This window comes from Paralichthys olivaceus, chromosome 14, assembly GCF_024713975.1.
Source record: "Paralichthys olivaceus isolate ysfri-2021 chromosome 14, ASM2471397v2, whole genome shotgun sequence".
NCBI lineage: Eukaryota > Metazoa > Chordata > Actinopteri > Pleuronectiformes > Paralichthyidae > Paralichthys > Paralichthys olivaceus.
The window spans coordinates 11,361,428-11,375,299 of NC_091106.1; the positions used below are offsets into that span (position 1 = coordinate 11,361,428).

At 40.3% G+C, this 13,872-nt stretch overlaps 1 protein-coding gene across 6 annotated transcripts in view; it reads right to left on the reverse strand.

Annotated features, from left to right (window-relative positions):
* Window positions 1–13,872, reverse strand: part of col19a1 (collagen type XIX alpha 1 chain) — a 97,814-nt gene that overhangs the window by 25,986 nt on the left and 57,956 nt on the right. For all 6 annotated transcript variants that reach the window (XM_069538292.1, XM_069538293.1, XM_069538295.1 and 3 more), the window contains 12 exons: window positions 12,622–12,675; window positions 12,503–12,547; window positions 10,695–10,727; window positions 7,845–7,883; window positions 7,703–7,747; window positions 6,987–7,022; window positions 6,607–6,651; window positions 5,707–5,760; window positions 5,177–5,230; window positions 3,634–3,714; window positions 1,939–1,980; window positions 80–157 (listed from right to left, as the gene is read on the reverse strand). In XM_069538292.1, the coding sequence (XP_069394393.1) occupies window positions 80–157; window positions 1,939–1,980; window positions 3,634–3,714; window positions 5,177–5,230; window positions 5,707–5,760; window positions 6,607–6,651; window positions 6,987–7,022; window positions 7,703–7,747; window positions 7,845–7,883; window positions 10,695–10,727; window positions 12,503–12,547; window positions 12,622–12,675 (606 nt within the window). The remainder of the gene's footprint in view (window positions 1–79; window positions 158–1,938; window positions 1,981–3,633; window positions 3,715–5,176; window positions 5,231–5,706; window positions 5,761–6,606; window positions 6,652–6,986; window positions 7,023–7,702; window positions 7,748–7,844; window positions 7,884–10,694; window positions 10,728–12,502; window positions 12,548–12,621; window positions 12,676–13,872) is intronic.

The window sequence follows — 13,872 nt, forward strand, 5'->3', positions numbered from 1 at the left end:
AAGACACGAGAACGTATCATAGTTCAACTAAATAATGAATGTGGGAGACACAGGCCAATCAATACGACATCATACTCACAGAAGGACCCATGACACTCTCTCCAGGTTCGCCTTTTTCACCGTGTTCTCCTGGCAACCCTGGGACTCCTCTCTCACCCTGACAGAAAAACATGTAAAAGCACCTTCAGTGGGTTTTCTGTGTTAGTGAATTCAGAAGTCATGAAGAACTGCTGCACTGCGTGATCATTAGCTATTCACACTCGGCTGGAACTCATTTTCCCCTTTATGTTTTGCAGTTTGTAGCTTCAAGGCTAAGAAACAAAACCATGTTTAAGGCAAATGGTATGCACATGTTCATTATCCATTTCATTTGAACTCGTGCATGTGCTGCAATAGTATAGTACATTCTGTTTTTTCACTTTGGTTGGGGCATCCTGCATTATTTTCTAAACCTGCTTCAAAACTCATGATAAATCATAATATCATCAGGAATTTTTTAAAGGTATTTCCTACACCAGTAGCCACAGTGTGTTCAGTGCAGTCATATCATACTGCCTCATCGGTCTGTATATTGGGACGGACATGAAGTGGGGAGATATTGTTCCACTCAGCCACAGAGCTACATTTACTGTATGTCTGTGTAAAAGGGCGAGCTGGTATAATTGGACATGACATCTCTGATTCTAGAGAACTGCTTGCTAAAATCATTCACTGGAGCAGAATTATGCTGTCGAGTTCAGTGTGAACAAGCAGGAACTGGCATAAGTGGTGGGGGGGCAATATAATGGGATCCCTGTATAAAAATGCTGGTGACCCTTGTACCCCAGGGAACATAAGTGGAAAGGTTGCAGAGTAGTTAGTAATTAATTTGACTTTCAGTTTGTGTTGGAAACAAGAGCGTGAAACTAGTCAGCCAGGTCTCAACAGGTTGCTAACAGCAACAGATAAATGATGCCACAGGTTGTGAAGAAAGTTAAAGAACTTAGCTGAAAAAAATCGATGAGCAATTTAACAAATGCTTCAGAGTGAGGTTAAAACAGTCGGCGTCAGTCACTTCGTGTATCTCAAATACTAAGTTAATCACTTCAACAGTGACAGTTCAGAAGTATAAAAATATTGTCATTGGCTAGTATCCACTTTAATTTAATTGATAGTGTTGAATAACATCCACTTTAAAATCCAATCAAATGGTGGTTGGTGTTGATGACAGATTGCTTGTGTTCATGTGGGGGTCAGTCCACCAAAAAATACTGTGAACCATTCAATTATATAGTACCTGAATATGAAAGTAGCTTATGAAAGAACAGCAGCAAACATATCAATGATCCTAAGATGTCGACATATATACAGTTGTGTTTCTGCCTTTGCTTTTGAGCTTTGTAACGACTTTTGATTCATCTCTTTACAGGCTGATTTCTTTATGGATCTTCTGTTGTCCTTATGCCTTGTTCTTTTACTTGTATTTGGTTTTTGGATTTGTGTCTCTGTCGTTGGCTCCTTGAGTGAAGATTTTTGTTTTTGTTTTCAGACTCTCAGCTATTTTCTGTTTTATTTTGTTTCCTGCCCTTCTGTTTTATTTTAGTGCACTTCACTTCCTGTCTTTGTCTGATTTCCCTCCTTCAATGATTCTCTGCCACAGTCTGATTAGTTTTACCTGTGTCTTGTTAACTGCTGTGTTTGTCTTGTCAGTTTACTGTCAGAGTTCCAGCATTTTCCTCAGGGCGCCTTACATACAGAGTTTTTGGATGCCTCTGCCTTTCCTGACTGCTTTTCCATGTACTGAATCTTATTTGTCTTGTTTTTTATTTCCTGTCCTTTGAGTGAACCATCTGTTTTGGGGTTTTCACCTTGGGTAACATACAGTATATTCCAGATTTATGTTGACATATATAAAAGATGGTTGTGTTAGTGATGCTCCACCACCACAGTGATTCCTACCTTGGGTCCACGAGACCCTCTGGTTAGAGGCAACCCATCACCCTAGAAAACAACAGGAAGAAGACATCAGGGATTCACTGGAGATTCATCAGCAATTCACTTTGAGGCCCGAGGTGCAGAACAAAAAATAAACTGTTGTAGTGGTGGAATTTAAAGAGGAATATTGAAATATATGAGCGGAACTCCACAGTGCAAACAGTCTGAATGCAGCGCTGCATCATGAGCTCATGTTCAATACTGTTTACAGCATTTTTAGCAGCGTCTACGTACAGAGGCATCCTGATAATGCCATACCGCAGAGAAAAACCTTGATTGCAACCGAGGCTACTGTAAGCATAATTTACCGTACATTCCAGATGAGACATTGATTTCTACTCTCAGCATCTATTAGTGTTACAAGTCCAACATTGCACAATGTAAATTAGCTGTGCAGAAGTTAGATTTGAGCTAACGCTGCAGTTCTATAGTTTTAGGGAGAACTGTGGTAATGCACTCAAATGTAAAACAGAAGAAAGTTTGGAAAGCACAGAACTTTTTGAGGCTAATGTAATCATATAACTGCATTTTCTTTTTTAAAAACAAATTGTTCCATTACACATTATGCACTGGCACTTTACTGAAAATAAAAAGACTTAATATCACTACTTCAGAGTATTGGGAGATCCATGCTAATAATAAAAGTCAAATGAAAGAAGTGTAAATTGCTCATTATTCATTTAAAGGTAAAATCAATAAAGTGACATTAACTACCCGAGGAGGCTGACTCATTAAAGCCACTGCGACCATCTGCATTCAGCTCTTGTTTATTGCTTTTTTCTCTTTTCTTCGTCTTATATAACATAAACCATAAAAATGTGGAGAGTCCACTTTTCTCCAGTGACCCCAGACAGAACTGACATTTTTAAAAGACTATGTGGATCAATGCAGAAGAACCTTCCTGCTAAACGCTAGACACCTCTCTTTGTTTGGAGTTTGAAATATGTAACAACATAAGAGATCATTGACCTGCTGTAAACATGTCATGTGGCCCAATTTGCCAATCCTCAACCAGGTTCCACAGTGCTCGAGTACATTAAAGAGGTTTATATACTTCTGCCTAGACGCAATCTTTCCCGCATTACTCAGCTCAGCTGAACACAGTGCCACTTGCTTGATGAGTAGGTCTACTGTGGGGCTTAATGTTCAGTTCAGCGTTTCCTCACACACACACAAACACAAGCGTATCCACACACACACACAAACAAACATGATTGTTTAAAGCCGGTGAACGCTTGCCGGTGATTGAGGAGCGCAAGTGGCGCCAAGCAGAACTGGGGCCTTGGCTGCACACAAGCAGCCAAGAAGCTGTAATGAACATGTCTATATGCAAAGCCATGTCCATAAAAGAGAGTGCTTCAACAGCTATAAGCTCCAAAATGGGAAGATAGGTGATTACCCAGACTGGGGTTATCCAATGGTGGATTACTTAATGGTATTGCATCCCCATAATGTCATGGCAGCTACACAGCTGGAAGAGTAGAGGCCAGTTTCCTTTAACTTGTCTGATACTGCTCCAGCTGTTTGCAGATGAGTTTTGCTTTGTGAATTTGTGTTGAATTTTCTTCAGTTGTTTTTCACTGTGTCATTCTGTGACTCGAGGGCTGAAATCAACACAGTCAGGTGAAAGTGACTGTCAACATTTGATAGAGTACCCACCGTATAGCCGCCACCGGGTTCTCCAGGCTCACCCTTGGGACCTGGAGGTCCCTGTGGCACCATCACTCCACCAGAGTCCCCCTGCAGACAGAGACAGACAGTTTTCATAATTTTCTCCATAGGTAAAAAGTCAGACTGGCTTTGTCATGTCATCTGCATGGACCCTTCAAGTCTGAAAGTTGGTAAGCAGAGACAGTTGTGTCTGCTTTTTTGCTCCTCAGATATTCCTTGTGACTATATTGTCATGTGTACACTTTCCAATAAGGTTCCTGGTTCGAGTCCCGGATCATCCAGGGTCTTTCTGTGTGGAGTTTGTATGTTCTCCCTGTGTCTGCGTGTGTTCGCTACAGGTACTCAGGCTTCCTCCCACAGTCCAAAATAAAAACAGTTAAGGGTTACGTTTATTGGCTCTGAATTGACTATTGATGTGAATGTGAGCATGAATGGTGTTATGTTGGCCCTGTGATATTCTGCCATAACGGATGGATGATTGGACACTAAAACTTTGCACTTTTAGTGCTGTTCTTTTTTAGCCATGCTATGGCTCTATGGATGGAATTGTAAGCCGGTGGGTCCACCTTATGAACTAGACAGAAAAAACCTACTGGATTGATTCCTGTGAATTTTTTAGGATAAATCCTACTGATCTTGATGATCAATGACGATTTATGTGTTTATGGCCTGCAAAGCTCATTATATTCCCACTAGCCTCTACAGCTAATAAGAAACTGTTAAGTGAAACATGTCTTTATTCGTTTTTATTTTGAAATATTTGCATTTTCAAGGCAAACCTCCAATCATAATGGAGCTTGCAGTAGATGCTCCACTTCTGAACCACGTCTGGTGTGCCTTGAGCGTTAGTCTTCTAATAACATCTTTGTTTTGTTTTATACTTAAAGAATAACACTACTAGTTAGCAATATTTGGAGGTAGTCCCACTTTTTAGTCACATTTATTCACATTATATTGTGTGGTTTTGTAAAACACTATAGTTTAGTGTTAATGCACTTGGAGCTAGGCTAGCTGCTTCCCCTGCGTCTAATCTTGCTAAACTGAACAGTTCTGTCTCCAGTGCCCAGACATTTCCTGCTCACATTTATTGATAGATTACCACATGAATGTAGAACCAGAACTGCCTTTTGGATCGGAGTTAACGTCGGTGTAGAGAAGAAGACAAAACTGGATTACAAACGTGAATGGATGAAGGAGGTGAAGGCACTCAGCCGAGTGACTCCAGTGGGAAGGATTACTAAAGTGACGAACCCAATCAAACATGCATGTCAAATATGCACTTTTCAACTCTCCCACTTTCTGCACAGCATTTGGAACCACTCCGACTGCAAAAATAAATGTGTGTATGGATAGCTGAGGAGTCAGAGGCACCAAATGTGAAACACACAGTTAGAACATGATTGAGGACGGCATGCAGGGCGAGTAATCTGCAGTGTGTCTCCACAAGTTGTCTAGCATGTTCAACCTGTGATAAAACATCACAGCTTCATATTTTTCTTTGAGGTGAGAACTTGATTTGAAGTTTACCTACCTTTTCTCCTTTCAGGCCATCTCTCCCAGGCACCCCCGGCTCCCCTGACGAGCCCTGTAAATAGTGGCGAAAAGAGACACATCTATCACCAGGCCTTCATCTCCTCACACATTTATCTCCTCCTCCTCACTGCTTCAGCGGGCTGCCGTGTTCCAACATAATTTCCCTTAGCCAGGATTTATGAAATGCCTCTTTTCCCTCCCTGCTTTTGAATAAAGACAGATGCTCATTACTGAAGCAGGTGTGGAGAGCAGATTGGGCCTCTGCCTCCGTTCCTGGCATAAAGCGCTTAGATTTGCCTCTTTCCACTAATTAATTCTTAAATTTGATTACTGATCGTCTGTGTAAAAATTCTGGACTTTTCTCCCGACTTCCTCTCCGTCTCTGCCTGTTGAGGTTTATCTGTTTATCTCTCTCTTTCATTCTGGCAGGCTGAGTTTGAGAGTCCAGGATGGCAATGTGACAGATAAGGCAACGAGAGAAAGGACGGCTTGACATGAAGTGCTGGTATCTAGTGCCAATATACTTACTGGCTCGCCTGGGAGTCCTGGGAGTCCAGTGGGTCCAGGCAGGCCCTGTTTCCCCTGGCAAAACACAAAGGAAAACCAACACTGAGCTATTTTCTCCATTTGTTTGGAGACAGAATTGTCTGGGCTTTGACGCCAGCGACTCTGTTGATGCTGAAACCGTATTTCAAATAGCTCTGTTGTCTAAGTGTTGCCCCTGCAGCTTTAAGCCATGATTAGTTTCATATTAGTTTCTGGGGATATCTTCATGACTGAGCAGCGGTAGATTTGTAAGATATGCTGTTGTATTCTAAATAAGCAGTTTATACGCCTTCACCTTCTTGGCTCATTTTTGTCTTTACACATGGATGAACTGTACAGTTCATACATTATAATGGAAACAGAGCTTATGTCAAAAATGACTTACAAAAGCAGAACACTTACATCACAATAAGAGTTTTTATGTTTATATACCACTTTTCATGACTGATTGAAGTGTAATACCATCTTAACTTCTATTCTCATTCTAGCTACTTTAGGACAGTAGCATATGTAGGTACATACATATCAATAGATGTAAATATGGTGTCTTGTAACCGCCTTGCATCTATCTATCTGTCAACCATTAACCCATCTGCATATTGGAGATGGATCGAAGTTTGCATTCTCCTGAAAAGAATCCTGTTATCCAATTATATTATAATTATTACCATGGAAACAGAGAAGCAACTGAAGAATTGGTAATCCTGTAAATATAATGAGATTTTTACTCCTCAGTATTTTAGTTAAAATTAGCCTGAAACAGCTTGTACGCTCTCACATGTGTGGTATTGTCTCATTGTTGTTTATATTCAGGAGACATCTCCGTTTGACCTACTGTAAGTGGCACGGCACCTCAGACATGAGATGAATACAGAGACTCACCTCTGGTCCTTGATCTCCTTTTAGTCCTGGCGGCCCTATGTTTCCCTTTTACAGTCCAATAAAAGGGTGAGAAAAATGTAAAGAATCATTACTTTTTAAACAATTTTTGACTTTACCACAAAGATACCTCTCACAAATATATAATATAATAATCTCTGCCATGTTACAGAGCCACTGTCTATCCCAGGAATTACTGCATGTCACAGATGGAATCCTCTCCAGCTTTGATCAACAATCTATATACTCCATTCTAAAATGCTATGAATCCTGCTGTGTAGACACTTGGAAGGCTATATATAGTAGTACATAAAGATTTTGGAACTCTATTTTATTGGCAGTCCTCAAGTTTTTGTGCAAGTGCTACATCTTCAACAAGTTACCTTGAAGCCTTGCAGTCCTTGTGTTCCTCGCTCCCCCTGCAGAAAGTAAAGGAGACAGACAAACACCATTTTTTAAGATGTGCATGAAGAAAAGAGCGAAGTAAGCCATTCCTTCTTCTTGACTGGAGTTGGAAAAAAAAATCATCAAGGACCTTTGTAAAGTTAGCTTTCATATTGTGTGAAGTTTGAGAACACAGTATATTTCCTTTGCCAAGTTCCCTCCTTTGTTCAGAGAATGTGCGTAAAATCAAAAGCAGCATCTTTTCAAAATAAAACAACAAAATCACCTGACATCATGACAGTGTTTCTGCTCTTGCCTTCCTTCTGAAATCTCTACACGTCAATTATTTTTCATGTTCATGTAGTTGTTTGATGTTTGGTTAATAGCTGCATCAGTGGTCATTGTAATCTGCTTTGCTTCAAGTAGATCCATCTGTTGTTTTGAGGTCCGAAAAACTACTGTGCACCAATTTATTCTGTGCCTCACCCCTGCAGAGCACAAAGACAAGACCCAACACCACATCTGAACAGCAAGAGATCTTCAATTATTCTGTATGAATCAATGGTAAGTGCTTCTTTTGTTAATGTTATGTAGAAAATGGGAGGTATTCTTCACACTGTGGTGTCAAATGTTGAATGCTGTGTTTGAAACTAATGCTCGGTTTCCTGGGGTTGTATTGTCTTTACTGAGCAATAATAATGAGAGAAATAGTCACCTGGTCGCCCTTTTCTCCCTTGTGGCTCCGCTCCTTCATTTCATCCTTTAAAAACACAAGAGAAAAGAGACGGCTTAAAAGACCGGAGACAACCCTGTGCACAATTTGAACCAGAGATGTTATGGTAGAAACGGCTGCTTACAGATCCAGAGAGGTGTCTTAATCCATGAGCTGTCATCACCTTAAAGTAATGAAAAAGAGTGTTCTCTGAAAAGTCTTGTCTAGCAATTACTGAAAGCAACAATCACATAGGTGAAAATACTTCTGAACTGTTAATTATTTTAAAAGACAAAATAGAAGAAATGACTTCTTTATAAATTTGTCCCAATCTTACTCTTTACCAGCCTGAACCTATGTTTCACTCAATATATAATATTTTCAAATCTATTTTATAACAATCATGTGTACATCATGTTTTACCTCCTAACAAACACGGCCTTGGCTTTTTTTCAGCAGAATAATAACAGAAGAAAGAATGTGAAGGAGATGAAAGCCTTGTCCACGACCGGGACATTTTTGTGCCCCCTAAGCACTTACGTTTTGGAAGGATGTGAGCCTCTGATTTGTTTTTTGTTTTTTTCATTTAAGGGATATTTTAGTACAACGTTGTCCTCATCTCCTAATAAAACTGTCCTGAAGAGAAAATACAGTAAATGAAAACAAAAAAAAAACAACTTTTGAAGTAGCTTTTCTGCTGAAAACTGTGACCGCTCCATCAACTCAACCATGTGTCTATTATTGTAACCATGAGGGTAATGTTCTGCAGCTGCTGTTACACGCTGCATGCCTGGCCTGATAACCGTGATGATGATGGTGCTGTGCTGTTGGGGGACAAACGATCTATATGGTCATTCAGGAAGGAGGACTTGTTGGTCCTGTCTCTTGCACGCCTCTGATTTGACTGTGTTACTGTAATTAGGTGCAGTGCAAATCAACTTGTCATGAAGCACTCTTCCTTTCCTGAATCCCAGACAGTCCCAGTGGAGTGTCTACATAATCAGTAAACGGTCAACCTGCAGTCACACACAAAAGCAGCTGCTGTCAACTGCCTCGCTTTGGACGCTGAACAATATCCGTGCCATCAGTACGTGACCCGAAGAGAAATTTCCACCAGAATTTTTCCCAAGAGCGGCGAAATACTGCATGGAGCCATTTACCAAACATAATTTGGCATATGAGATTTGGTTTAATAGATAATAAAACTGTATTGTGAGGCAATACTGGTTGCAATAAAAGCACGACAGTCTCTGAGCTAAAATGACTATTTTGCTACGTTAAGGGTGTTGGAGGAAACGGTGGCCGAGCACGCCTGTAAGCCGGCCGCTCCTCCCCATCGCTAATAAACAGAGGCACAAGAAGGTTTATGAAGGGAGGGTAATGATCTGAACCCGCGCTTCTGCTGTGTAAGGGAAATCAATGCTTAACTGCCAAAATTATCTGCCACAGGAAAGCACAGAGCACAGACAGAGACTGCTACTAAATATTCAAACAGCCTCATTTATCAAATGACTAATGTTTCCCCTCCACTGTGTGCTATAGCACACATCTCCCATGCCCTGGGTGGCCCACACCTCACTACACAACAATGAACACAACTGAGAGAGTTTCAGTTTTCATGGAGCTTTTTCTTCGTCTTCCTCCTCCAGCTCATATTAAAATTACAGAAAAGTGACAATCATTTAAAAAATAATTGCAAGCAGGCGTCACTGTTTTGAGCCACCATTAAAACAGCACATATTGATAACTATTCTTATGAACGTTATCTTTCTTTGTTGATTTCGATGGAAACAAGTGAAACCATTGGAGAGAGAGATATCTGTTCTCTGAATAATTAAGTTGTCTAATTTCCATTTGAATCACCTGCTAACAAGCAACGGAAATTAAGAAGAAGAAAACCATCGAACTTTGTTTCCAAGCTCATGTCTGGAGCCTTCAGAGGCTCAAAAGGGACAATTAGCACAAAAACCCATCAGGACAGACTCATCTAAATGTCAAATCCCCTGTCTTTGTGCAATTGGGTTCAGACACCATGTTTTTACATTTGACACTTTTCGTTCTTAGGTTTTTTTAAAAGGCTGCTCATTTGTGGCATGTTGCTGGAGACATTACAGAACATTAAGTGATTTGTTTAAAAAAGTCTGAGCAATGAGCTCCATTATCCTCAACTCAACTGTGTCACCTGCAGTATCCATTAAACGTCCCCATGACACCAGGGCTTCTCTGATTTTATCAGCTCCCTCACTACAGCTGCACCAGTGTCTTCCAACCAAAATCCTCCTTCTATAATTTACCATCGTGAAACATTATAAACAGGTCATGTGCTGCACCGTCTCCATTAATTTTCACACCAAAGACTTTGTTTTGGTTCTAGCTGAAGATTACAGCGTCAGTGGGCGGCTGGTGCAAATGTGTTAACTTGATAGTAGGAAATCACTTCACAGATTTCAATGCCTGTGTGAGCTATTCTGTTAACATTTCTCTGCAGAGTACATTAGTGGGGGAAAAAAAAATCACTTACTGGGTTGTGCTGCCAAATATAAGCCAGTTTATTACCTAAACAAAATATGGAAGCTCTTCCCTGGAGTAATTCAAAGCAACTAATCTCAACTGCCTTGAAAAGTCTGCCCGTGTTTTCAGCTCTTTATCAAAACTGATCCACTATTTGTACCGAAAACAATAAATATTTCTTTTTTAAACTTAAAAATAGGACAAATGTATAGACCTGTCAAGAAAATTGGTTACAAGATGATGCCAAAATATTGGTGGTTTGACAGCAGAGGTAAACATTGCACTGCTGCTGCTTTTTTTGCTTCCTGGTCTCAAGTGTTTCAAAGTCAGACATGAATATATTACTGATTCACAGAAACTCGATACTTTCTTAGATTTGCTGCAAAGAACCTAACACTGATGTTGTAGTAATACGTTATTACTCAATCTTATAGTGAGTGACAATGAGCAGTATTCTGGAGGGTGACCAGTGTGTTGTACTCACAGGACCGGGAGGACCAGGAGGGCCAATATCACCCTGCAAATTACAATAGAGACACGCAATCAATTATTACGCACAAGTGCCAGGAAAAAAAAAAGGACCACACAGCTAAAAAAATGCACTTTGGACACATGACCTTCAACAGCTATATCAACAGGTTCAGGAGCAACAATAAAGGAGCAGAACAGACAAAATACTGTCCATCTCAAGAGATAGGGGAGGAACCATGAGAGGAGTGGAAACAAAACATTAAAGAATTCATGCTGGAGAGCAATAGTGCGCAGTAGTCACAAATGTTGCTGTACTTACTGTGTATATGTGTCTTTATACACAAATAACCCTTTGTATTGTGTGTACTGGGTGCTTCAGGGAAGGTTTTCCAACAACTGAAAAGATCTCCAGGTATACATGCTGTACTTTAACAAGCCTACACAATCCTGTAATAATGAAATTACAATAAAATTGAGCGCATTTAACAGATTTTTGTCCCCATCTGTATCGAGTTGCACATAATGAGGGACATAGCATACTTAAATCCTGGGAGAATAAGGATTTAATTAAACAAACTGCACATCTCCAATAACACTATATGATAAAAACTATATGCTTTATTCTATATTACTTTTTGGCTGCTCTTCAGTTAATTATGTGACTTTTCAAGATCAAATTATCATAAACACTTGATATAGCTTCATTCTATGTCAAATCACTACACTTTTGGACTGTGCTGTCGCAGATATTAATGACATTTGAAGTGTTGATTTGGTCACATGAGAAATCTATGGAACCAAAATGAAATGCATCTCTGATTGCAATTTTTGGGTGATATGGGCAAACAAATTAAGAATGTTTTGGGGGGACACTTTTTGTGACTATGACATATCTTTAGGTAAGAGAAATAGTTGTCATATTGTTTTAAAGTTCTTTTCCAGCTCCATATTTATCTTTACAGTGTAACAGCAAATTGATGGATCATAACAGCAAGGGTTAAGGTCAGGGTTACACAGAATGACCGTATACAACACATGATCACACACAGGTCTTGATGTTGGTCAGTCTGTTACGTGTTGATGGATTTGTACAGACATTCATGGTTCCCAGAGGATGAGTCCTACTGACTTTGGTGATCTCATCATTTTTCTTCTTGCACTAGACTGAAGTTGACCTCCCTGGAGCCTTAGGATTCATCACCTGGGTGCCATGTATATTAGTGAAAGTGCATTGTAACCACATGCTGGTGCTGACAGCAGATAACAATGGCAATCTCCCTAGACACGTGCCCATTTCCTATAGATTTTACTGAAATCACTTTTACAATATGGTGTTCTGTGAAGTAAAAGATAGACGGACAAACGGAAGGTAATTATGTAAAAGAGATAAGGGCAAAAGTGAAAACCTTATTCTCCGCTGTGTGTCTATCACAGTGGGAAATCCTCTACAAAGTATCACACAGTGCAGCAATGATATCTCACAGTGCACGCCAAGACAAACTGATAGGAGCAAGAAAATCATTCAAATCAAGGTTGGATGAGCAAAGAATACAAACCATGGCAAAAACAAGAAATAACGACCTGCAGATTCATTATTTGCTGCTCAATGATATCTAAGACTGTCGGAGGACAAACAGACAGAGAGGATAATAACTCCGAAGGTTTAGCCTCTGAAATCTGGTATATTATACCACTCATATCCTTTAAACCTCCTCCTTAAACACCCAGCCACCCATACACACACACACATGCATGCTGAGTCTCAGGGAGCACAAACAGAGGGAATCATCATCTCTGACACTTGACATTGATGGGACTTACTTTTTGTCCTTTCATTCCGCCGGCACCCTCTGCACCTGGATGACCCTGTGGGAGGAGGCCTTGGTTAATGACTCTCTAACACGACGGCATTGTAAATGTCACAGCGGGAAAATACGTACAGGGTCTCCTCTCTCCCCTTTGTCTGGCGAGACTCCAGACTCACCCTTCTCCCCCTGCGTGCAAAACGGAGCAGATCATTGACAGTGAGTGACAGCAGAGACAGGGCAAGAAGACAGAAAGCTCAGGGAGTGAAACTTAAGTGAGGGCAAAGTTATAAGTCATCAGAAAAACTCAACAGTAGTGTGTCACCTCAAAATGTAAATTGTTTGAAATTATGAAAGAAAGAGAAAAAGAAACATGATGATTGGATTCTTGGTGGGGGCTTTGTGGGACTGTAGTCTGGCAGGATAATGACAAAACAAGTCCCTGTTGCATTGCAGCACTTTTCCACATCTGCATGGTACATAGAATTCCCCTATCTGCCAGTAGATGGCACTTTATGACTGCTGCTTAGCTTCCCTCAGAATATTTTTTTACCAGGACTGCTTCCTGTCAGTTATGTGGAGAATACTTTAAGTAAACACAACTGTTTAATAAATGCGCTTGCACCTCGGTCAAGAAAACCAAAGAAGGAATAATTTTCCAAATGTGTGATAGAACTTTTTTTTTTACCCACATACCGTGCACTCACTTCACTTTCTTGAGGTCTCTGTAGAAAATACATCATCCTGTGTACATTTCCAACCTTTCCATGACCTCCTGTGCTTTACAGTCTTACTGTTACACAGGGTCTTGTGCTATAGATACAATAAGATGGCATTACCAGCCATTACCAGCCCCTCTGCAGGAGGAGAAATCCATTGCGTTTGGCACAACCGGACAAAAGAAGTAAAGATTTGTTGTAAACACTTCAGATATTCTATGTTAAGATATGATGACGCATCTGTTTACCTTCTCTCTGAGTTAAAAGATATCTGCAGCATATTTTGAACACTCAGTGGCACCTGGATTCTGATGGACAATAATTGCCATTCGGTTTCAGCCCCCTCCCCCATTCCTTCGACTGGCCAACAACAGCCGCCGTGATACCAATCACGTAATGAGATACAGCTGCTATTTCCTTGTCTAAATTATGAGCTGTTATTAAGTCGCAGACCGCTGGCATGTATGAACGGATGGAGTGTCCTATTAATAATTTAGGCAGGGAGGAGGGACTTGTGGCGAAATTGACTTTGAGTGCTAATTAAATTCTGCACAGCTTTATCAACCACATGGGAGCTCATAAACTTAATAGAAAATCAACTCCATGATTGTTGTATTGTGTCTTTTTCCCTAACAAAAAAGGCCAATTACAGTACAGAACAAGTGTA